General features: G+C 38.2%; 1 protein-coding gene across 1 annotated transcript in view; it reads right to left on the reverse strand.

Annotated features, from left to right (window-relative positions):
* Nucleotides 1–1,265: 1,265 nt before the first annotated feature.
* LOC135093267 (GPI ethanolamine phosphate transferase 1-like) overlaps nucleotides 1,266–26,861 on the reverse strand; it is a 293,072-nt gene continuing 267,476 nt past the window's right edge. Inside the window, exons 14-16 of the mRNA XM_063992366.1 lie at nucleotides 18,775–18,870; nucleotides 14,400–14,591; nucleotides 1,266–5,393 (exon numbers count right to left, since the gene is read on the reverse strand). Of these exons, the coding sequence (XP_063848436.1) occupies nucleotides 5,127–5,393; nucleotides 14,400–14,591; nucleotides 18,775–18,870 (555 nt within the window). The 3' untranslated portion in view covers nucleotides 1,266–5,126. The remainder of the gene's footprint in view (nucleotides 5,394–14,399; nucleotides 14,592–18,774; nucleotides 18,871–26,861) is intronic.

Genomic DNA, 26,861 nt, shown 5'->3' on the forward strand with positions numbered 1-26,861 from the left:
TAACTTGGTAGCTCTTTCATTACAATATTTTCATTTAAGCCTCAAATTATTTTTCTAATATAAATATATATTTCACAAGCATTAATTTCACATCTAAAATGGTTAAAGCAAGACCTGAATCAGCAAGAGCCATGTAATACATGTCAAAGTATAATTGTTATTCATATGATTCTAATTCTTTTTATTATTAATGCAGACTCATGTTATTCAAATTTGCAATATTCAAATATGCACAAATCAAAAGGTAATTGTACAAATATTGTATCAGTCTTAATGCAGTGGCAACACCAACTGCCATATGAATCACTGTGGTTGTAGAAGTACTTTAGCAATGCAAAGGTCTTGGCCACACATGCAATCCTAGGCAGAAAAATCCAGACCAACAGTAATGGAAGTTGCTGTATGCATAAGTTACTGTGAAGATGCTTATCAATAACAAAAATTATCACAAACTTCTGAGTAAAGTGAATTAAAACTGATGCAGGTTAAGTAAATCATGAAACCTATGTACAGGAGTACTCAGGCTTCATGATTTGAAAATATGAATGCTGCAATAACTTTTCATGCGTTATACTATTCTATACATTTGTCCACTCTCCTTAATGAGTAACTTTCAGTCAATTAACAATCAGGTAAAGAATTCTAGGTTTTCTTCATACTAAATTTGTACGAACTTAATCAAAACCTTTTTGAATTCCCTTTATCTTCATTACACCACACACATGACATGACCTGTGCACAGCCTCAGCAGAAGGTATCATATTCTTTTTAAAACTTTTTTTTTCTTTTCATCATCAGACATTTTAGCAAGCTGTTGACAAGGTTATAGGAGTATGCATGGTCTCTTTTCATGGACCACATAATTTTGTGTACTTCTATTAATGATGAAATCTGGACATTTGCTAGTTTGTTTCATTCTTGACTAGCTATTTTCAAAATTATTCAGGTCTAGGTTGTTGCAGTCAAGCTTTTAAGTTTATATGGTATAAAGTGGGCCCCATTTTAATGAATGAGTCAGATCAAGCACAACTTCAATGCTGAATTGTTTTGGTAAGAAAATCATTGACTGTATAATTAATTAAAAGCTCAGTAAAGAACTCCCCCTCCTAGTCTTGTTGCAACTCCATGCTACCAATACAAGTCAGTGTTTACACACACACACACACACACACACACACACACACACACACCAGTAACCACAAATTAACTACCACAAAAACAGCAGTTGGCATCATTTACATTGTGTTCCAATATGTTTCTCATAACTTTCCTCATCATCTGTTATTTTTTATTTATATTCTATCCATAGCAATCAATTACTTTTTTTCATTATTGCAGGGCCCACTGTATGACATATGCATGAACCAGTCACTGATGTGATCTCTAAATAAAGGAGCAGATTTTTCTCAAGTACATCCATATATTGGTTACCATTCTGGGAAAGGAAATAGTTTCTCTAACTCATTTATCAGTGAGAGAATCCTGCATCAGAAAATGAACTGATATTTCACTGATTTAGCATGGACACTGCATGTTGCTAGTACACAAAGTGTCCTGCAAGTTAAGGTACGTACTTAGGGATATGATAGTTCATGTAATTCTATGTCAAAAATACTCTTTACATATATGCTATATTTTGCTTTATTTTGCAAGAAATTAATTTGTAAGTTCTGTGCTGCAGGAGCTACTTGCCTGGGTGAGTCTATGTCTTCTTTCCTTTTCCTCAGCTCCCTATGTACTCTAGTGGTGCCGCATGGCATTAAGTGAGAATTTTCTTAGTACAATCTATGCAGTCAGATCTTACAGGAAATAGTTAGCAGATAACAAATTTAATTTTTGTATTTCCCAGTGATGAAAATGTACAGGTAACAGCAATACAGTGGTGGTTAACTGCTACTTTTTAAACATGCATGGCAACTCACCAGCTTCATGATGACAGCCTGGTGTTCCCAACATTCTTACAAATGCCATTTAGATTATGTGATATTTTTTCTAAGCGATGTCAAATTGTGCTGTTTTATGAATTTTGACCCTTTATGTATTTGTGTATTTGTATTTGTATTCTTGTACTGATGGTAGGGCTTTATGTTGTCAACTGGATGATACCATCTTGAGCTTCTCCAATACGTTGAGCTGTTGCAAAGGTACCGGGGAAACATCCTCTCATGGAGATGCTGATACATTCTGTAGATTTCTCTACTAACAGGATGCCTTCTGTCTGGGTCACTTGAATCTGTATTCTACTGCTGCAGCCCAGGCATTCCTATCACAGAATTAATACCATGTCATGAATATGAATATATATGAATATAGCATGAATATCATCACATGAATATCATGTCCAAATACTCAATGTTACTGAATGTAAAAGGCATTTTCACCACAGCAAAAAGATGTGCTTTGGCAGTCAGCTGATTGATGAGGCCCTGTCATTTTAGTGGCAAGATGTCAACTGTTGAAGGGGTGACAGTTGCAGTGAATTGCCATATGTATGTTTAAAAAGTAGCGTTTAATAACCACCACATTGCTGTTACCTTGTACATTTTCTTCACTGACACATACAAATATTAAGCTGCCATTTGCCAACTATTTCCTTTAAACCCTTAAACCGCAGCAATCACTTGTATAATCAAGTCTCTCATGTCCCGTGACGCGGCAATTGCTTAAGTAATCGTAAATTTTTCATGGTGTGTTTTGAATTTTTGCGCTGGGCTTCACTTCAACTAGTGATCAATGGCAACTTATTCATGCTGTCATGAAAGCTTCAAATATTATAACAATGCCCTCGAGTTTTTTGTTAAAAGTAGGAGACCTCTGGCAATTCTTCATGATTGGCTGGGTAGAAGCCATCCTGTACATAACAAAAAATGTGGTAGTGGAGAAAATTAGGGTTGTAAAGGCAGACACTACAAATTTTGGATGTTTACATAAAGCAGAGAGAGAGAGAGAGAGAGAGAGAGAGAGAGAGAGAGAGAGAGAGAGAGAGAGAGAGAGAGAGAGAGAGAGAGAGAGAGAGAGAGAGAGAGAGAGAGAGAGAGAGAGAGAGAGAGAGAGAGAATTTCATGAGTGAAAGAAAGAATCAGTGAGAGGGAATACATATATGGATGTCAAAAAGGAGTGAAGGAATCTGATATGGAAAGGGGGAATGAAGAAAAGCAAGATGTGAAAAAAAGGAAGAAGAGAATGAAGAGAAGAATGTAGGAAGGTGAAGACTTCTATGGAGAGAGAGAGAGAGAGAGAGAGAGAGAGAGAGAGAGAGAGAGAGAGAGAGAGAGAGAGAGAGAGAGAGAGAGAGAGAGAGAGAGAGAGAGAGAGAGAGAGAGAGAGAGAGAGAGAAAGTATTGGGAGAACATCCTACCAGACAATGAAGTGCAGCTCCTCAAAGAACACACACGCACACTGCCCATAAAAGTGAGCATCTCTTGTTTGCAGAGTGTATAGCAAAGTGTGATAGAGAGCATGACTGGGAAACATGAGACAATGGTGTATATAAATGTATAAACCACCCAGCGTGGCATAACTGGCAACTCATACTCCTGCAAGTGATTTTCAAGGTCACCAATATATCTGATTTTTTCATTTGCTATTTACTTGTAGATCATCAACTTTATGCATTATTTTACATTATATAATGTATATTAATGAAAATGTAAGTGAAGAATGCATTCATTATCTCATTTCTCAGAATTGTTGGTTTGAAAGGGCTACCAACATTAATCTTGGCCACTGTGGTGAACCCCGGGCACAGGAAAGGGACAGGATTGTTCTCATCTACTACACGCCCTTGGATAGGGATGGGGATGGCAAGGGAAAGGGGAATTTAATAATACAGCTGAGAGCCCCACACAGGGGAGTAGATCCCGCAACACACAACTTACACATTAATTTCTTACAAAATGAAGCAAGGCACATCATAAGTGTATAGAGTATTTTTGATTTATAATTACTTGAACTATCATATCCCAATGCATGTATCTTAACTTGCAGGATATGATGTATCTAGTAGGATTTTGAAGATACTATTGTCATTAATCATCATTTCCTATCAACTATGTCCAATTCTCATGAAGATTGCAATCCTTTTCTTGGCCAATGATGGGTTAGAAGATGTTTCTTCATACATCCAGCCTCTCTGCTTGGTTCATTCTGCTCTATTTGTGAGGAGACCAGGTTACTTTTAGCAAATGTCTCCAACTAAATTCTTTACCATGTAGCAATAGGCTTAATTATATTTTTCCAGAGTCTGTACAATATAGATAATATTAGAAATATGCTGGAACAACAATTTAAATATCCACTTTTCTGTGGGTAGTTTCATATAAAAGCAATTTGTTAGTGAATGAAATTGAGAGTAATAAGATCATGCAAAATGGATAAACATGGACAACCTATAAGAAATTTTCAACTTTTAACACTGATACTGAGATCATTCAAAGAGCCAGCAAAGTACAGTGGTGCCTTGGAATTTAAATCTAATTAATTCCAAAATGCTGTTTGGATTTCAAGAAGTCCAGATTCTCAAACTATTTTCACAATAAGAAATACTTAAAAGTATAATTCACTTTCCATTCCTGCTCCCCAAGAAAACCAATTTTCAAGATACTTTTAACTGCAAATAAACATGAGTAAATGATGAGTAAATTACCCACATATCAAGTAATAATAATGAGAGAAAAAAAAAAAAAAAAAAAAAAAAACACCGTATTTAAAAATGTGTGAGCATGTGTATTGCCCTTATATCCAATGTGATGCAACAGTGGAGCATTACTGCAGAAAGTGTGAGTGTGTGTTTTGTCTTCACTTATCCATGGTGGATGCACAAGGGTGATAAAAAAAAAAAAAATCAAGGTGAAAACATGAAGTAAACTAGTGATAAACTGAAGGAACATTGTGCAAAGATGTGGGTCGAACAGGCAGGAAAGATGCATGAACAAACCTACATGCCACATTGGTGTTCAGTTTCTGAAAATGTGTTTGGATTGTATGACAAAATTTTCAAGAAAAAATGGTTTGGTTCAAATTTGTTTGAACAATAGGGCATTCAGATTCTGGGGTCACCACTGTACTTACATTTATCATGATTTCACGCTACAAACAAATGTAAAATACTGTTTCTTAAACTATAATTAGTCTCTATGAGGTCTTCCTACAGAGACCCTTGGTAGAACACATTCTCCTTCTGTTGATGCTTTTCCAATTTGAAAAGTGGTTAGAAATTTAGCAATAAAAAGAAGAAGAATAAGGAAGAGGGTTGTTGCCATTGAGATTATATAATGGCTAAGTGAGGTTCCAATATCTAACCATGATCCTTCTGTCTTGATGAGGAAGAAAAAGTGGACGGCCATGAAGTCAGACATCACCAGGAACACGTAGAATAAGGCTCGTGTTGGTACCTGACAGAAATAAAAATGGTTAAAAAATTTTTTACAATCAGGGGCAGACTGAGCAGTTGGACCAATCTATGTAATTTTCAACATTAGTCTAGTTTCTGGAAAGACTGGCAGTGACTCCGCATGTGTTGTTTAAGGGGAGCATCATACCATCTATTAATTATCTGAGTATAGATGCTCTCTGACTTACAAATGGATTAGGTCCCAGACAGTTGTTCATAAGTTGTTAATTTGCAAAACGTTTTGGGGGCACACTTCCCTCTTGAGTTTTGAGGATGCTTTCTTCCAAAGCCATAGATTACAAGGATTACAAAACTTGGGGTATTAAAACACTGAAAAATGCTTAAGGGGGACATCTGGCATTATATAAATTATAAATGTATACTTTTTTAGATTTTAGTCTATTCTAACAATTTTGAAAGTATGATAGGAATCTGTGTAGAAATAGCTGAGTTTTAGGCATTTATGTTTGTTGTTTTTGGCAGAAACATTATTTTGAGATAAGGGCTCCAAAACATTTGCATTACACATCATTATTCTATTAGTCATTACTACACTTTATTATTACACTGTCTGTGTTGCTACATTATTGCTTCATATTTGCATATTAGAAAAATACTTTGAAAAGTGATATTTTTTGCTTGACTTGTTCTTGGTTCACACTTCATGTCCTTCTGTGGCATGGTATTACCTTATCATAACCTAGGTGTTTCAGAGCTGCCATGCTTCTCATTACTGCCAAGTTTACTTTAAAAGACACCACTTTCATATTCATCTTTATATGCCAGGACATCCTCAGAAATGTGTGAAACAGGACAAAATAGTCACATGGTGCCTTTAAAGAAGTGATATACACGTATGTCCTCTGTCAACAAAGGCTGGCAAGCCACTGAGACTGAGAGAGAGGCACTAAGCTGAGAGCAGCACTCATTCCCCTCTGGACCTCTTGCCAGCATGTCAAATGGTGAAATTACATTTTATTTTTTCTTTGGACCAGTAATTATCTTTTTGAATGGTTTTTTATGTATATTCTTCTCTACTGGACCCAGTCTTTGATGAATGTTAGTATTATATATCTTTTGTTCATAAAGAAAAAAAATATAATTGAGTATATAAAAACTGATTGATCATATTTACTTCATACTCTAGGTTTCTTAAGTACATATCCTCAAGTGCAAAAATATGGTTATTCATTGCTCAGCAACTTAAAGTTTTAAGGAAGAAAAAAAATCTTTATTTCTTTGTTAGTTTAAAATTACATGTTTTAATATTATCATGTCTAGAGCTATGAATCACCATAATAATACTAAATATGAAGTGAAAAATTCAGTCACGCTCCAAGTTTTTAGATAGCTTCATAACTTCTGGAGTTATATCCACTTTATGGGCATAACTTATGTTTTGGAAAAAAAGTTTTTTTTATTTTTTTTGTTAGCTAGAGTACCTGTTTTGTTTCAAAGAGTTTTCACTGGTCTTATCTTTTACAAACATCTTAAATAATATACAAAAAAATAGTAAATAGATCATAGAAACTGGTGTTCCATAATGTGGTCTGGATGTGACTATGCAGATGTGTTGGGAGACGAGGCTGATTGATAATTAGAATCTATCTCTACCTTTTTCTCTTTGTTGAGGCAATCTTGGGGCCAGAGAACAGTGCCTCTTTATGTTTGGTGCCTTCCTGGAAGGTCTTGGCATCTTTAGAGGCAGCAAAGGAGGATTATAATGCTGCAGAAGACAGAAAAGGTGTAGAGAAGCAGAGACAAACATGTGCGACTGTCAACTTCATCTGCTGAAAGCCCACTGAACACACACACTCGCTCTCAATAACTCACTAGCCATATTTTAGCAAAATAAAATAAAAAATTGAAAAATAAGCATGATGAAAGTACGGCTATTGACAGTTGAGTTGCCAATGTGTATATTTCTGGCGCTAAGGTATTTGCAAAAGGGGTAAGAAAGATTTTTTTTTTCCAGGTTTTGGAAATACTGCACAGCCATCACTCCTCCCTCCCAATACAAAGCAAGGCCACAAGTTGAAGGAGAAATATTTTTGTGAAAACATATATATTTTTATGTTTTTTTGTGAGTGGTCCCCTTAAGTGTTAACATATCATATTCACCCAAAAAATTGAAAGATTTTGTCAATTTTTCATAGCTTTTGGGAAAAAAAGACATGCTACTGATGTGAACAAAGGCACGTGGTTGAGCACAGGATCTTAAAATAGGATTTAAATCGAAAGTATTGTGCATTTTGCCATAAATCTTTATGAAATAATAGGGAATCTGTATGCCTACTGTTATGACCACAGTCCCAGCCCGTTCACAAAGCTGCTGCACCTGGACTAGCTTCCTTGAACCACCTCCTATGTGGACTCGGTGCAGAGCTCAAATACGGGTGTACAGGGTCCCTTGTGACTCCTGCACCCTTTTCACAACAGGTCATAACGACAAGTCACACTAATTGAGGTTGCCAATCTGTTTTACCCACCTACAGACAAGGGAAATACTCTAACAACAATTAACACCCACAGCTGTGAAAGGATCGACAACCATGTCTAGAAAAAAAACAGTTGTAACATGCAATAACACATGCATAGTTGAGGTATAATGCCCCACTGGACAACCACCCTCAGTAACATGTACCCCACTGGACAACCACCCTCAGTAACAAGTCCTCCCACTGTCCAACAGCATGTTATAGACTCAAGCCAAGTAGTGTTGTTTATTACCTCCTGGACAGCAAGTCTTGTCAGGACCTGAAGATGGAGTAGAGTTCACTACACAGCTAATTAGTGAAGTCATCTGTAGCTGAACAGCATTAGCCAACAGTAGCATTTGACACAAAACAAGCTCACTAACAAGAGACACTAGAAATGACTACAAATGAAAGCCCATGAACACACAGGAGGGTCATTCACCACTCACTGTATAAAAGCTCAGCCTGCACAAACATGCAGGCGTGGAGTCACTTCACTGGTTATGGAGTGTATTATAAACACCTGCCCTCTCTGGCAGACTACTATGGAGACTCCTATTCTATATGAGTAGGCTGGGATGTACAGCCAATAATGACTCACTTACCCCCTTAACTCTTTCAATACGATGACACTTATGTAGGTGTCATGAAGTGCCAGTGGCATATATGATGATGCCTATGTTGGCGTCATGGTTGGATTCTATTTTAGTTGTTGTTGAGTGATCTTGTATACTGCCTTGACTTGTCTTAACAGTCTCCGTATTATGTCCCTGAGGCTGTTTCTCAGCCCACCCTCTCTGTTCCCACCAGTCATGTAAATGAGCTACCCCATGCCTCACCCTCTATCCAGAATGAGGAAGTCTCATTGGCAGATCCTGACATCATAGTTTTCCTCTTGTGGTTCTTCCCTTATCTTCCATATTCCCCTATCCTTCTCTTCATCCTATACTCCTTTTCACCAGGGAGGAGAGGCTGGGGGGTACAGTTCCCTCTTGTTCATTCCTTGCTCTCTCTCTCTCTCTCTACCCAGGAAGGGGAGACAGTGCAGGGGGTACAGTTCCCCCTCTCCTCCCTGGTTCATTCCCTGTGACTCACTCAAGTGCATAAAGCTGCCCACTAATCTCTTTTCTGATACCTTCACCTTCCCTTCCCTCCCCATTTATTCCTCCTTCACCCATCACCACCTCTTCTGTAATTTACTATCCTCCAACCACCTCAAATCGTAAATGTGCGTGCGTGCGTGTGTGTGTGTGTGTGTTTGTATGTGTGGGATCATACTTACTCCCAGAAAAACAACAACAACTGCCTCAGAGAGAGAGAGAGAGAGAGAGAGAGAGAGATATGTGCCGTGCAGCTGATTGGATACGGCAGTTCCAAAGATCTCACAAGGTTTGATTGTGCAGGGGGGTCAAACTTTGAGTCCTGTCTCCATAATAGGGTCTTGTGCAAGGTGTAGGCACAGGGGAAGGGGAAGTGTTACTAGAGGAATGGCTGAAAGTGAGAAATGAGAGAGTGATACAAAGTAAACACTGGTGGTCCGTGATATCAACAGGGAAGATGGCCGGCACAAACCCAAATATTTTTGAGGGCTTCAAGGAAGAGTATCTCTGTGCAGCACACATAAATAAATAAATGTGGAAAATTGAAGGAGAAAATGTGAAAATACGAGAAGAAATATGTAGCTTAACAGCAATGATAAAGATGTGGAAGGAAGAAAGAGAAGTGGCTGGTGACTAAAAAAGATATCCAGTGATATAATAGAGATGAAGAAGAGGGAGATGGAAAGAGAAAAAGAAAACACAGAATTAAGAGAAGAGGTGACATATAATGGACTTAAACAAGAGGTACTGTGAGGAAATTCAGAAACTGAAGGAAGAGAACAAAGAGTTAAAGAAAACCTTGCAAGAGAGAGAGGTTAGGGTTGAAGAAGTGAAGAGTTAGTGACAGAGGAAGTCAAAAGCTGGAAAGAAGAGAGAGCAACAACAAAAGGTAGACATGGAGGAGATAATAAGGTAACAGCAACAGGAACACAATAGGGACATAGAAAAGCAAGTGATTAAAATAACAAAGGAAAAAAGTAATCTCGTGAGAGACACGGTACAGAGAAAGATGCATGTGGTGGTATTTGGGGTGAAGGAGAAGAACCTACCCATGAAAATAGCTTGAGAGAAAGAAGTGAAAAAGGGCTAAGGAAATTATAGCAGAAGTGCCGCAGGAAGAAGAGGGGATAATTGAACAAATTAAAGAGGTTTACAGGATCGGAAAGTAAGACGAAAATAGAACAAGACCAATGAAAATAAGATTCATGTCACAAACAGCAGTGGAACATCTCTTACAAAGATATGCATTTGCACTAAATTGGGCTTGGTTTGAACTGGTTTACATCTTTCCCTCATTCTTTCTAATCTCTAAATGTCTCCAGAAGTTGCAAAAAAAGAGAAGGTGAAGGGCTGGATGGTCATTCCACTTTGGGTGTCACAGCCTTAGATGAGCACACTCCTCAAGATGCTGGTCAAGGACCCTTGGGTCATCAAGGGACAGATGAATGTCCTCCTGCATCCACTGTCAGCAGAGGAACACTCCATCATGAGGTTTGTCGGCTGTCTGGAAACAGCTGTGAGAATAAGGTTTATTTGTATCGGGTATGGACATTATCATGGCTTCATGGAAACCAGGTACTGAAAAACAATACTAATCTCACATCAACAGATGGACGCAATTTTGTTGTAGAAGGAACATCAATCCCCTTAATCCCTCTGTAACTGACATCTTAAACTTTTTGGCTGAAACTTTTCACAGGGGTGTGGGGTACAAGTGTGTCAACACAGTAAGGGGAGCTCTCTCTGCACTAGGCACAGTGGTGAAGGGATGCAGAGCAGAGCAGGGAGCCACTCACTCATCAACAGGTTTCTGTGAGGGGTTTTCAATTTAAGGCCATCCAAAACCTGGTATGCAGAAATCTGTTATGTCAAAACTGTGCTGCAGAAAATTAGGATGATGGACCCATTACACTGCCTTTCCCTGAAGGAACTCATGCTCAAACTGATGATGCTGATGGTGCTGACACAAGCAGCCAGGGTGCAAACTTTACACTTACTGATGCTAAGGAACATTACCATTGGTGAAGGTTCCATTTCAGTTTGGTTAGAGAACAACATTAAACAATGTAGACCCAAGTTTAATGTTCAAGTAGTTAAGTTTCAGGCTTATGCACAGGATGCTAGGTTGTGTGTACATCCGAGTCTGAAAAAGTATATTGAGAGGACTGGAAAAAATTTGAAAGAAATTTGGAAGTACACAGGTAGTAGTGTCTGCCCAATTGTAACATTGAAGGCCAAGGCCATGGATGTGCTGATTAACTCCATCATGGCCAAGGCTGGATGGACACAAGCACTATGACAAGGATATTATCCAAGACACTGATCCATTTCAACAACCCATTCTTTTTGTGGTGTAATTTCAGTATGTAATTATGTCAAATACACATACATGTGTGAGGAATGTTTTGATTGCATAATGAATAATGGGTTATCTTTCATGGGGTTTTTATTTACCTGCATTTAAAATAGTAAGAAGGTTGATAGGAATGTTAACCTATTACATCCCACTCATACATATATGTACGTAAAAGTCTAATGTTTTTGACTGTCTATCAGTGTATACGAGAGAAATAGATGCCATTCAGAGTGTAGAGCAACACTAGTGCTACTTTTATAGTGCATTATTGGATTCTTGTAGCGAGTGTAACAACCCTTCCTATGTCAGTATAACTTCAGCATTCACCAGCGATGGACAGATTACACGGTCGCCGAGTTGGATCATATCATAAAAGGTAAGAAACATATTCTTTTATTTTCTTATTTTCTAAAATTCAATTTATAGGTGCATCAATGTTGCATAATTTAAGAGATGTAATATTTGCTTTTTTTGTACTCTAAATTTACATTTGAAAACAGGTGAGTACATATATGTATACATGGTGGGTAGCCTGGAGCCTCTCCGCTATTGCTGGAGAGGCTCCACATGTGAAAGCTCTCTCCAGCAGCGGTGGCTTGCTTCGCAAAATCCGAAGCACATTTCAACTGACCCATGGTAAGTCTCATGTACTTCTATAATTTTTACCAATAGAACAATGTAAACTGCATAAAAACATTTAAATAGGAATTTTCTTCAATAAATCACGTAAATTTCCTGTTTCAAAATCCATCCTTTAAAATATTTTTATTTACTTAGCATATCTTAGTTGATTTTCCTAGGACAAAACTGTAGAATGACCAAACTGTAGCCTAGTAGCCTCTCCTACAACAATACAGAATAATAACTATAACCCTTGTTTTTGTTTGCAGAGCTACTAGTCTAACTGTCCAAATCATTGCACAATTGGAAGATCCACCTAATCATTCTACTGATGTTTTCCTCATGTCATTTCAAGATATCGGAGGCCTGACTAATGAGGACAGCGAGAATGAAGAGTCTGGTGTAAAAAATCCAAATCACCTTGGTAGGGGATCCTCAACTAGTGGTAAATCCCAAATGGCAACAAAGATGATGTCCCTTCACACTTCACAAAATAAGGATAAAATCAGATATGACAATATTGGCCAACTTATCATGAAGACAGAGAAAAGGAATGTTTGCAAAGGGTTGCAGGGCCAGATGCACCTACAGATGCAGAAAATGTGATGTGGGACTCTGTGCTAACTGCTTTGAAGACTATCACCTGTCCTAGTTCTATCTAAAACATAAGTGTCCTTGAGTAAAAGTGTCTATCAAAAGTTAAATACTGAAGTTTTTAATACTTTTTATTTTTTTTATTTTACTTTTTTCTTTTTCTGTGGGTTAAAATTTCCTAAATGAAATAAAGCTCAACAAAATTATGTGAACAATTTTATAAAAGGTTAACAAATAAAGGGAAATAAACAATGTATTTACATGCATTTTTTTGGTTAGAAATTGCCTATGTGGCATGTATGTTACCCCTGGTCTACCTCCCATGCATACATATATGTACGTACCAAGAAATCATATTTCTTATTAAAATAAGGGAAAAAATGGACTTGATTATCAATAAGGGACTCATGAGTAAGCCTTGTCTCAAATTTCGTTCAAAAATTCCAGTCGGATTGATGCTTGGGATGTAATGGGCTTAAGTACAACACCCACATGGCTTTAAAACCTCATGTGGAAGTGACCTCTAGCAGGGTGGAGGTTTGCTCAAGTAAAATTATTGAAGTATATAAGACTTACCAAAAGTCAGCTGAAATATGCTTTGGATTTTGCACAGCAAACCGCCTCTGCAAGAAGGATGCTTTCACATGCCCTCTGCTCCCTCCTTTAGTAAAATGGTGGAAGTTAGTTTTTACAATGCAACCTTTACAAAAAGTCACTGTCACACACAAGTTTATATGGAGTGCTTGTACTCTTTAAAGTCTGACGGTGTGGGGCAAAGCAACATACCTCATGTGTAAGCATCCATTTAGCAGAGTTGGTTTGCTTCACAAAATCTGAAGCACATTTCAACTGACCTTTGGTAAATCTTGTGTATTTTAATAATTTTCAGTAATAAGCTGGGAAAATACAATAGCAGGCAGAAAGTTTCAATTTACCAGTAAATGGGATGAAAAATTGAGGAAATCATTAGGGAGCTAGACCGAGTGGTGGTGAGAGAAAGTAAAAAACCTTGTGTAACAAGGCCATGGGAGGGGAAGGCATGCTGTCAGCAAGACCAGAAGAGCAGTTATCATGAATATAGCAACAGAAGATAGCAAGAAATATATACCTTTGTAATAAGGAGACAGGTTGAAGACAGTCAGTTAAGTTAAAGGAGACAAATTAATGAGACTTAAGTTTTGATTTCACCCTGTTTAAGAGACAAGTATGAATAGAAATTCCCAATATATGTAGTGTAGTCAATACATGGATGGATAAAGCACCAGTACAGAGAAGGAGAGAGAGTGAGAAAAACTGCCATAGATGGCTCAGAATGCCTAATTTCACAGAAAATGGTTTAGCAAGAAACAAGATGTGAAGTTTTCTGTTTAGATCTTTAATAAAGGACAGAGGATGTTCAGTGTGGAAAAGATATCTGAGTGTCAATAAAGAGAGGAAGTAGTTGTCTGAATGGCTGTGTTGAGTGGATAATTTTTTAATTTTTTAAAATTTTTTTGAGGTTGGATTTTTTAATATATTTTACTATCAGGTAATTTTTTAGAATACTCCCTGCTTCTTTACTGTAATATTAAGTCAGTTAGATATCTCATGACCACATTTGTCCATCAGTATCATTGAGTTAAATCCCTTATCAGTCACTGCTGGCATAGCAGACACTAGCCACTAATGGACCAGGCCACTGGACATTGCCCTAATACCAACATGGCCAGTCTGCCCCTGTTTATAATTATTATTTATAAAACTGTTAATCATAGTAAACAGGATGAATCACCTTAAGTAAAAAATGTAATATAAAAAAATTGAATATTCATCACAAAATACAACTACTATGTACTGTATAATGCAAATAGATACATTACCTTTATAAGTGAGCAGATGGCGTGGAAGAAACATGTCACCAGCAAGAATGGGATGATGATTTTGTACAGGAGAAGACTTCCCATAAGAAACGGTGAAAAAACAGTGACAAAGCAGTACACAAAGGTAGGATCAAAACTGTTGATGCTGGCTATGTTTCCTGTCCCAAAGAAAGCCAGGACTATGAAGAATAGCTTAATGAACAGAATTAAGGACAAATAAGAAACATCTTTTTTTATTCACTAGTAGCTAATGAGTAGCTTAATGGACATAAAAAGGAGAAATCAGATGTGTTGAAAGTATGAGTATATTATGTTTAGTATGCCTGATGTTGTGTTTTATGTTGATTGTGCAGTCAACATAATTATTAATGTAGTCCATGTGCTTCTCTGCATAAGTGGAGATCTAAGTTTATTTGCTCTTTAATAGGTGTTGTGATACTGTGCATTTCCGGGTAATAGTACATATGTATATAATAAACCTAGACACCATGGTATTAATTTATTCTAACTTGTCAGTGCTTCTGTGTGTAAGGATCTAACATCATAAAACAATACTTAAATGTTGGTTTAGCAACTGTGTTACATGTTGTGTATCTTAACATTGTGTAAAGCTATATAAATACTTCCTCACAAACTCTAGTGACCTTCTGGCTTTGGCACAGATACAGTCTCTATGCATGTTTAAAAAATACACACTTACAACAATGCAGGAGGACCACCACAAACTGGAGGCCAAAACCTATGCTGTAGACAAAAATCACAAAAGTTATGTAATACTATCTGTTCTATCACCAAATGGCAAACAGGAAGATATGAAAATGCATAATAAGTGAATCTCAGCACATATGGCTGAAGATGGATGGACAAAAAGCGCTGCAAAGCTGATGTGGAAAAGATGAATATTTATGGAATAAATGGTCAATGAACTAGTGAGTACAGTATTCCAAGTAAAAGAAAAGCTTGAATAGCTGGAGAGGGATAACAGAAATAACAGAGGTACATATGTAGAAGATTATAAAAATATAACCAAGTCACCACAAACATGCAATATATTAACACAAATTGCATCTAACACGGGGCATCAATTTGTTTCCAAGTCGTACTGTAATACAGTGGAATAAAAAAATACTTGGATGGGCCACAATAAACCACAGAAAAGTCAATAATGGTGGATAGAGTAACACTACCATTGGGGAGGGGAGTGGGATGCTGTGACTGCTGCTACTGCTACCGTTCATAGGTGCTAGTGAGAAGGCTGCTGCCACCATAGCTATCCCCAGTGATGGAAGCAGAACAACTGAGATAGGGGTTGGGAATGGGCTACCACTGCTGCTGTCACCACTACCACCTGCAGTAATGCTTGTGAGTGGGCCACCACTGCTGTGGCCTGCCACCTGCAGTGATGCCAGTTTAGAGACTGATCTATGCTTATGTGATTGGCATGTGCACTTCTCACATGACCTGCAGCAGTGAGGTAAACCTGCTTACAACATTAAAAAAAATGTTGCTCATTATATGAGATTTTTATACTTAAAATGTATTTTTTCACTTACCTGTTTCTTCTACCTAGGCATTGAACACATTGTCCAAGTAAAAGGAACAGATATTATGGGAAATGATTGCATTTTGTGAAGAAAGTCATAGCTTTGCATCCAGACTGGGAAAATATGAAGTGATATGAAGAGTGAGTGTTCTTTAGCTGTGATGTGCAAACAATGCCTCAATATAGCTTTTGAATGATTGTTACTGTACTATACCAGTTTTTATTCATTTATCTGTTGATGTTTTATGAATTCCTGTGTATTTGTTACCTTAAAACAAAAAAGTGGTGGTCTATTAATATTTTATTTGAATTTTTTTTTAGGATCTGTCATAGCCAGGTTGAAACCATAATAATTTTCTGGCATTACTTTCATTATAACTAATGTGAATCACATTTCACATTGGGTGTTGAATCTCTCACCTGCTTTAATGGTGATCTGACTATACAATTCTCAAGTCAAAATCAAGTGTGAGGCTTTGAAGGAAAAAAAAAAAAAAAAAAAAAAAAAAAAAAAAAAAAAAAAAAAAACTAAGGAGTTAATGATGAAACCAAGGATATAATAAATAAATAAATAAATAAATAAATAAATAAATAAATATATATATATATATATATATATATATATATATATATATATATATATATATATATATATATATATATATATATATATATATATATATATATATATATATATATATATAGATCATGAGAAAAATATCTTTAAAAAATCTAGTGAAACAACCAGAGAAATCTGACCTAATAAATAAAGTTGTTAAAGTCATTAAGGAGAAAGAAACATTAGTTAAGGATACTATACGTGAGAAGTGTGTAGTGATCACTGGTATCAAGAAGGAAAATCCATAACAGATCAAGAAGGGAAAAGAAGTGAAATAAATAGTGACCCAGGTGGTAGAGAAAGTGCAAAGAAGGAATAAATTTAGTGAAGGAAATCCACAGAATAGAGAAACACGTGGAAAGTGGACAAAAAGTTATCACGCTAAAGTTTAGGTCCCAATATGATAATGAAGAAATGCTAGTAGGTTTATGATATCTGGTCAAACCAGAAGAATGGAAAAAAAAGCTTGGATAAGGAGAAACCCAAGTGAACAACAGAGGGCTAAATTGAATTAACTAAGAACAGAGGCTAAAAAAAAAAAAAAAAATGAGAGTAAAGGCAGAGGAGAAGGCTTTCTTATTGGATGGTTTTGGACATGAGAGGTACATATATGCAGAGAAAAGCAGGAGAGAAACTAAAGGAGGGAGCTGAAAATTAGTGAATATTGTATATAATTGTGAATGGCAAGTGTTAATAGAAATATATTATTATTTAAGAGAGAAGAAACTTGACAGTGTGTGTCTATTTGAAACAACATTGTCTGTAACAGTGGAGACAATAAGTATTAGGGAAGACATATATGTATGGAAGAGAAATGGAATAGAGAAGAAAGACGGGTGAATAATATTTTTGGTGAGAAAGGATATAATGGTAGATGGAATTGAGTATGAAGAAGATCTGACAGAAACTCTAAGGATAAGAAATAGAAGGAAATAGAGGAATAGAGATAAACTGTGTAGTGGTATATATGCCACCAAAATCTGTGATTTGGACCAAAGAAGACTATGAGGAAATAATAATGATGATACATATAAGTGGTAAGAGGAGTCATTAAAAGAAACTGATAACATAAAAGTGATGGGATATTTTAATGGTGAAGAAATGTATTGGGAGGAATGGTTCACCAAAGGAAGTGAAGGGTCATGGAACCATTTTGCCAAGAACCAGAACTTATTGAAAATATCAAGTTGGAATGTATGTAGGCTAAGAGAGATCATGCTATAATAATAATAAGAGAATTCAAGGCAAATGAAAAGAACAAAAATAGGAAGATACAAATATACTGAAACAAACTTTGTAAAGCTTAGGAAGTATTATGAAGAGATCTGGAACATGTTTTACAATGTGATAGGATTCAAGAAAAATGGGAGAAATTGATCAAAATCTGTAAGGAAGGAAAAAGCATATTCATACCAAAGGGATAGGTAATAAAGATTGGTTCAATAAAAGATGTGCAAAAGCATGATTCAACAGAGAAGAGGCACAGAATAAATATCCAGAAGCAAGGAATAAGTACCAGTATGTAAAAACACTAAGAGAAGAAAAGAAAATACAAGAAGTATATAACTGATAAATGTAGGGATCAGTCTAAGTAATTATAAAGACATGAATGGAAAAAAAAAAAAAAAAAAAATATATATATATATATATATATATATATATATATATATATATATATATATATATATATATATATATATATATATATATATATATATATATATATATATATATATATATATATATATAAATAAATAAATTAAAGGTAGAATGAGCAATTTATTAGAATCTGAAAACTCTGGCAGAAAAGATTAATTAAAATTTTCAGAAGGTTTTGAATGATACAAAAAAATTTAAAAGTATTGCCTGAAATACTGGTAACCAGGCAGGAAGTAAGAAATATGGCAAAACTGGATGTGAGGAAAGCACCAGGTTCTGATGTTTTATCAGGTTGGATATTAAGAGAATGCAGCAAGCAGCCCAGAGAGAGAATATACTGTATGATTGTTACCTCCTTGAGTGATGGTAAGATTCCTCAATATTGGAAAAGAGCAGATACTATACCATTATACAAAGGAAATAATAAGAAGGATCCACTAAACTATAGACCTGTGCCTCCTTTTGCTTTTATTCACTTGCTAAGTATAATGTAAGCAGTAGACCATTTATTAAGCTATCAAGCAGATTCATTCATATATTAAATCAAAGGATACAAAGAAGTATGCACGACGAACATCTGACCACTCCAGGACTCTCTCCTTTTCTAAGCGGGCTTCACTGCACCAGGTGGCAAATTTTAACATTGCAATCTGTGAAGATAATAAAGAAGCTTCAAAATTCATACTTAAGTTAGATTGTATTCAAGTTTCACCAGATGTCTCACAGGTACAGGTCACTGGCCCATTGGCTTAAAAAAAAAAAAAGCCACTACTTATCTTGACTTTCCAATGTTCATACAACAAGCTCTTCATCATATTAGCAGCATACATGACTGATGTAGGTAATTAATAAACTTTTTAGTAGAAATGCAGGAGATAACTATATTCTCATGGTTGTTGCATTTTCCTGAAAACCAACCCAGATTGTTCACCATCTTGTAGCACAGCAAAGCTTTTTTTTCTTTCTCTCTCTCTCTCTCTCTCTCTCTATATATATACACACACACACACATATATATATATATATATATATACACACACACACACACACACATATATATATATATATATATATATATATATATATATATATATATATATATATATATATATTTTTTTTTTTTTATGTAGGAAGGACACTGGCTGAGGGAAACAAAAATCTATTAAAAATAAATGCCCCCTGAAATGCCAGTCCCATATATATATATATATATATATATATATATATATATATATATATATATATATATATATATATATATATATATATATATATATATATATATATTTTTTTTTTTATTTATTTATTTATTTTTATCCTATAAACTGCAAAGACCTAAATAGGGGACTTTCCCACCACAAGGAAAAAAGTAGACATCACTATAAAAGGCAAAAATCTATATTTGAAAGTAAATCATGAATGAGAAAATTTGAATATGAAATATTACAGCAAATGAAAGTGGTACATAAATTATTAGAGCAAATATAAGCTACTCAAATTTTGGTGCACTTCTAAAGGTGCACAAAAATTTATTTGATGGGTAGAATGAAGACATATGCAGGTGACATATGCAGGTGCATCTTAGCTCTGATGGTATGAGACACACTGTATTGGGCTATTGTTTGTTTGTTTGCTTCTCTCTTTCTGTTTGAGTGTGTGTGTACTTACCTAGTTGTAATTTGCGGGGCCTGACCTAAACTCATGTGGTCTTGTCTCCATAACTACACATGTCTAATTTTCTTTTAAATTGTGCACACTAGTTGCTAAAAACTGTCTTTGTTTTTTTTTGTCCATTCCAAACTTCAATGTGTCTTTGTGGAAAACTATTCTTCTTTGTGTTGTTTAAACATCTTCCTTTCGTCAGTTTGTGTAGGTGTCTCCATCCATTTTCATAATTGCTTGTTTCTTTTAGTAATAGTTTGTCATTACCTACTTCTATTTTATTTACCAACTTGCAGAAAGTTATCAAATCTCCTCTTTCTCTCCTTCATTCCAATGTTGTTAGGCCTATTTTTTCTATTCTTTCTTCACAACCTAATTCTTCAAGTTCTGGCACCTTTTTTGCTGCTTTATATACATATATATATATATATATATATATATATATATATATATATATATATATATATATATATATATATATATATATATATATATTAAGGACACCAAAATTAGGAGAAAAAAAAAATCCCACTTAGGTGCTGGTTCCCAAAATGGAATCAGAAACCACAGTCAAAAATTGGAGAATAAGTGTCTTGAAGCCTTGCTCTTGAAAGAGTTAAGTCATGGGAAAGAGAATATACAGAAGAAGGCAGGGAGTTCCAGAGTTAACCAGAAAAGGGAATAAATGACTAAGAATGCTGGTTAACTCTTACATTAGAGAGATGGATAGAATAGGGGTGAGAGAAAGTAGAAAGTCTTGTGCAGCAAGCCCATGGGAGGAGAGGAGGCATATAGTTAGCAAGATCAGAAGAGCTGTTAGAGTGAAAATAGATGTAGAAGATGGCAATGCCAAGGAACAGTTGCAACTTCCCCTCTAAAAACAACTTCAGCGGGCCTTTTTTTTTTTCTAATATAATTTTGTTGCCCTTGGCTGGTGCTCCTCCTACATACTATATATATATATAAAAAAAAAAAAAAAAAAAAATCCTGTCACGTGTGAAACACATGCTTCCTCCCAGGCACTGGAGCTGCTCCTGCTCACTCTGCCACCCTGCTACCCCTTTCAGCAAATGGTGGTGGACCTGTTTCAGTTAGAGGGGCATGCCTAACTGGCATGCCCCTCTACACTGACAGGTTGACTTGATAGGTTGAGGTAGCTCACCTTGCTGACAGGACTGCCCTGAGTGTGATCATAGACCAACTGTGCCACCATTTTGTCAGGTGGGGCACTCCCAAGCAGCTCTTGATTGATAGAGGCACCAGTCTGGGCAGTGAGAAGATGAGAGCTTTCTTTAAAAAGCGGGGAGTCAGTGGGTGGCTGTCCTCTGTCTACTATCCCCAATCAAATAACAGGATGGAAGCAGCTGTCAAGTTGGCTAAGCAGGTGCTGCATGACAATGTCAGGGTAGATGGCAGCCTTGACAACAAGACCTCACTTGTGCTGCTACAGTACCTTAACACACCCCTCTGTGACAATGACAAGTCCCACAATCAACTAGTGACAGGATATCAGCTACATGGTGGTGAACTGGCTGTCAGACACATGCTCCAGGTGGACAGGTTCTGGAGAGAAGTCCCACCAGCACCAGTACCAAGTTCCTTGATACAACAGCAGGCTGCTAGCTATGCATGGTAACACATGCAACCACAAACCACTTGATCCTGGCACCAGAATGCTAATGCAAGTCCATGCCAGCAAGGCATGGATGAAGATGGTCATGGAGGCCAGAGAAAGCGGGCAGTACCTCATTAGGTTGGAGGGAAGTGGGTGGGTGTCCCTCAGGACCCGTGTCCACCTTAGACCGATGCTTGCTGTTCCTCCAGCTGAGGGGACCAGTGGTGGCTGCCAGTCAGCTGAGGAGACAACGTGACCAACATACAGGACCCAATCACCCCATACACCCTTGACCAGGAGGGTGAGGTGGCTGCTGAGATGACTGGAGGACTATATAGAGTGATGGACAGCATTGTTTTCTATACAGTGTTAGTTCTCTTGGATGATGACATGCCTTCATGTCTTTTTATTTATGTTTTGCTCATGTTATTGTTGCTGCTTGCTCCTTGTTATGTATTTGTTAGCTAATGGCTAAGCTCTTGGGGATGAGGATGATTGTAAGATATCCACTAGTTGGTAACTCGAGAAAGATGCCAGTGTGGCATGACAAGTGGCAGGAAAGCTCAGTTCCATGGTAACACTCATGGAGGCAAGTTTGCTGTATCGCTGTGTCCTCAGTAAAGTCACCACCGGAGAGTCTGGTATATATTAAATCTAAATAATAATAGGTCAGAGCTCATCTTTGGGTGAGGACTGTGCCTGGCCTTGGTTGCCTAGAGTACATTTCATATACAGTGCATTACATGAACTTTTTTGTCAAACAACATACTGATATGCTAAAAACTAATAGATTTCTGAGAGCTGAATGTAAGTTAAATATTTTTGGAGGCCAGGGAGAACTCGTTTTAGTCTATTTATGGTGACCTAACTAAAGGGGTAGAATTCTTGGATATATTAAAATGTTCCAAGCATAAAAATAAAGACCTCACTCCACTTAAGGACCAACTAAAAGGCACTTAACAAATAACTGGGTAAGTTCAAGGCAACAAATTATGAACCTGCATACAGTTATAAAAAGATGCATATGATAGGAAAGAGAGAATAAGGTATGCCATGGTGATTGAAATTGCTAATTTGCAAAAAACCTCAACATAACCTAAGAGGCTTTAAGGAATTTTACTTCGGCAAAATCACCTATCTGCTGGGCGGACATTTCCCATGAGAGAGAGAGTGCGTCACGCGCTGCCGGCAGTTGTTTGCTGATCGCCGCGTCGGGCAGACACGGTCATTCTGGGTCATACGGACTCCCAAGTTTTTACTGTTTTCTTTCAGATAAGGCCACGATACTTGTTACGCAGGTACAGTGCCTTCAACTTCGTTACCCGTTTTTGGGGCGAGTTGTATTATTGGTATATCGGTCTCCACTGACGATGGAACTGTGTGGGAAGCTTATGGCTTTGTTCTCCTTATCGCAGTGCGGCAGCCATGTCGGAGTCTGGTGAAGCGTCCTCTGCCTCTCGATCCCCTTCCCCTCCTGCCCCACGTGCCTTCTGTGGGCCTTCTCCTCTCCCTGGGTCCACTGTTCGCCCTCAAGATGACGACGACAGGCACAGGGATCATTCATCTCGTCGCTTGAGTGGGAGGCATGGTTGCGTGAGATTACGTAACAGTGCTGACGCACGTGTTTCCCGCGGCGCTTCTCCTGCTCCTCCCCCTTGGTCAGTTGTGTTGGACACCTTGGCTGATTTGCGGGGTGAAGTGGAGGCCTTGCAGGCAGACAGACGGCAACTACCACCCCCTACTGGGTCGGCGCCGGTGACTGTGGAGGACAGTACTCTGGGGGGCTGGGGTTTGTCGCCTCCTTGTTCTGCCACTTTTTCTGGTTTCTCGGCCAGGATGAATGAGGATGAGGCAGTGTCGATGCCTGCCGCCCCTGCTGACAGCACCTTAATTCAGGGCACTAAGGCCTTTGGTCCTTCTGACACGGTGGTTGCTGACATTGACAATAGAGTGGCAGAGATGGTAAACTTTCTCTTTGATAATGGTATGAGAGAGGAGGACTACAAGGCCATGTGTGAGGACGATGTTGTCAAGAGGCCTAATAACTGCCATGCTCTTGCGCCAGTGGAATGCAACCCACAGGTGTTGGAGGCCCTGAAGCTGGATGCCAGGAAGACAGACTTCCACTTGAAGGAGGTAAATAAGGACATCCTGCGGGCTTCAACCATTATCACCAAATCCTTAGTGGCACTGGATGATTTGGCTGAACGGGAAGGTAACCCCAAGTTGGCACATGAGGTGAGCATGCTAAATGGTGCATTGGCATTGCTAGGCAATGCCAATCACAGGAACAATTTGGCCAGGCGTTTTGCCATGAAACGCGAGATAAACTATAAATATGCTCATCTTTGTTCAGATAAGGTGCCAATTACTCGCTTTCTGTTCGGTGACGATGTGTCCCAGTCTGCCAGACAAATTGAGGAAGCGGAGAAACTGCGGAGTAAGTTCTCGCAGACAAAGCCTGCCTTTACTAGCAAGTTGGCAGGTAAACGCCCTGGTGGATATTGGAACAAGCCTGCTAGTAGGGGATATTACGCCAGGTTCCAACCCTACGGGCAACAGAGGCATGGCTCCAGGGCTGCCCCACGACTGCCTTCCACTCGTCAGGATGTGGAGCCAAAAAACTCCAAGGGCCGGGGCGGCCGCAGCAGGCAGCCCCAGTAAACTTACAGGCAAGTGCATGTTTTGAAGCTGGCAGACTTCACTCTTTCCTGCATGAGTGGCGTAAAATTACCAGTGACCCTGTCATTTTGGATATTGTTCAGCATTGCCACCTTGGTATTGATGTCGATAGTATTCATCCTTTATTTTTTAATGATTTGGAATACAGGTTCAACATTGTGCAACAGGGGATAATTTCTGGAGAGATCAAAAAACTTTTACAGCTTAAAGTCATTAAAGTCACACACAAACAAACTCAGCAGGTTATCTCTCCTATTTTTTTGCGAGAAAAGAAAAACGGGGAATTTCGCCTGGTTCTTAACTTGGAGAGGTTAAACAAATACATACCATATAAACATTTTAAAATGGAAAATTTTGAACAGGCCATCAGGCTCATCAACCAGGGTGATTTTTTGGCTTCTGTCGATCTCAGGCATGCTTATTATTCTGTTAGGGTTGCAGATGAACAACAACGATTTTTATGTTTTACATGGCAAGGTGTTATCTATCAATTCACCTGCCTCCCTAATGGCATTTCTGAGGGACCTCGGCTTTTCACCAAACTGATGAAGCCAGTATTTGCTACTTTAAGGCAGGAAGGATACACTATCACCAGCTTTATTGATGACACATTAATTTGCAGTAACTCTTACTCAGGATGTCTTCAGGCGATTCAGGCCATCATTTCTCTGTTGCAGAGGTTAGGCTTTTGTATCAATATGGAGAAGTCTGTTCTCACCCCCACACAATGTATTGAATACCTAGGCAATGTTATTAACACCAAGTTCATGACTGCCTCTTTACCTGAGCGTAGACTAATCAAAATTCGCCAAGGATGTGCAGAACTTTTGTCTAAAGATGTTGCCCCCATTCGAGAGGTGGCCAGGGTGATCGGCCTCATGGTGGCTGCGATCCCAGCAGTGGAGTTAGGTAAACTTCACTACAGGAAGTTGGAGGGGGGAAAAATTGCCGCTTTGAAACAGGAGTATGGTAATTTTGACAGGCCTTTGAATATTACTGCAGACATGAAACTAGACCTTTCCTGGTGGTTAGACAATGTGGACAGACACCACAGACACATTTTTAGGCCAGGTACTGACATCGACTTATTTACTGATGCCTCCAGCCTTGGTTGGGGGGGTCATTTGGGGTGTCAGATTACAAGTGGTACTTGGTCCCTGGATGAAAAGGAGCTTCACATTAACATCCTGGAGATGAAAGCCATTCTATTCTCTTTGCAAGCATTTGAACATGAGCTGGAAGGTAGACATGTTAGAGTTTTTTGTGATAATACCACTGCCATAAACTATGTCAATGAAATGGGAGGCACAAAGTCTAAGTCCTGTAATGATGTTGCTACCCAGATTTGGGATTGGTGTCTGGAACATGACTCATGGGTTACATGCTCGCACATACCGGGGAAGGACAACACCTTGGCTGATGTAGCCTCTCGCAAGATTAATGACAGACATGAGTGGAAACTCGACTCACACATTTTTACTACCTTGTGTAATGTTTTTGGGACACCGTCCATTGATTTATTTGCCTCAAGGCTTAACAAACAGGTTAATACATTCTGTTCGTGGTTGCCAGATCCGGAGGCTAAATATTTTGATGCTTTTTCCTTGGACTGGTCAAACTTTGATTTGTCTTACATTTTCCCCCCATTCTCATTAATTGCTAGGTGCCTTCAGAAGTTACGTGCGGAGCAAGCACGAGGCTGGATGGTGGTTCCTCTGTGGCCGTCTCAGTTTTGGATGGGCATGCTGCTCCAGTTGCTAATAGACTTCCCACGTTTGATAACGAACAGGAGGAATGTTCTAACACACCCGTCCACAACAGATCCACACCCCATCATGTCCCACACGAGGCTCATGGCATGCCTTCTGTCAGGGAAAACTTGCAGAAACGAGGAGTTTCGCCGGCGGCTGCGGACATCATACTTGCCTCCTGGAAACCAGGTACTGAGAGGCAATACCGCCCACATGTCCAGAGGTGGTCGTTGTTTTGTGGTAGACGGAATGTCGATCCCACTTCTCCAACTGTAGGTCACATTGTAAATTTTTTGACGGAAACCTTTGACAGGGGTGTGGGTTATGAGTGTGTGAACACTGCGAGGGGTGCCCTGTCTTCTCTCGGCATTGTGGTGGACGGATGCAGGGCAGGAAATCACCCTTTGGTCATCCGATTCATGAGAGGGGTTTTCAATCTTAGAACTCCTCAGCCCAGGTACACTGACACTTGGGACGTCCAACCTGTCTTAGAGCAACTAAGGTCCATGTTCCCCTTACATGCATTAACACTTAAAGAATTAACGCTAAAATTGGTTATGATGATGGCCTTAACTCAAGCTGCCAGAATTCAAACTTTACAACTACTGTTAATCAGAGACATGCTCATTAATGAACACTCCATTTCAGTACAGTTGGGGGGCACTCTTAAACAATCCAGACCAAATTTTAACATCAACAGGGTCACATTCCATCGTTACCCTAAGGATCCACGATTATGTGTCTGTAGCACTCTCCTGAGGTACATTGATGTGACTAAAGAGCTTAGACAGGATGAGATGCACACTGATGCCAGGCTCCTCATTAGCTTCATAAAACCCCACAAATCAGTTTCCAAAGACACTATTGCCCGTTGGGTCAAGACCATTCTCCGCATGTCCGGCATAGACATCTCAAAGTTTTCCGCTGGTAG

This window comes from Scylla paramamosain, chromosome 42 (assembly GCF_035594125.1).
Source record: "Scylla paramamosain isolate STU-SP2022 chromosome 42, ASM3559412v1, whole genome shotgun sequence".
Taxonomy (NCBI): Eukaryota; Metazoa; Arthropoda; class Malacostraca; order Decapoda; family Portunidae; genus Scylla; species Scylla paramamosain.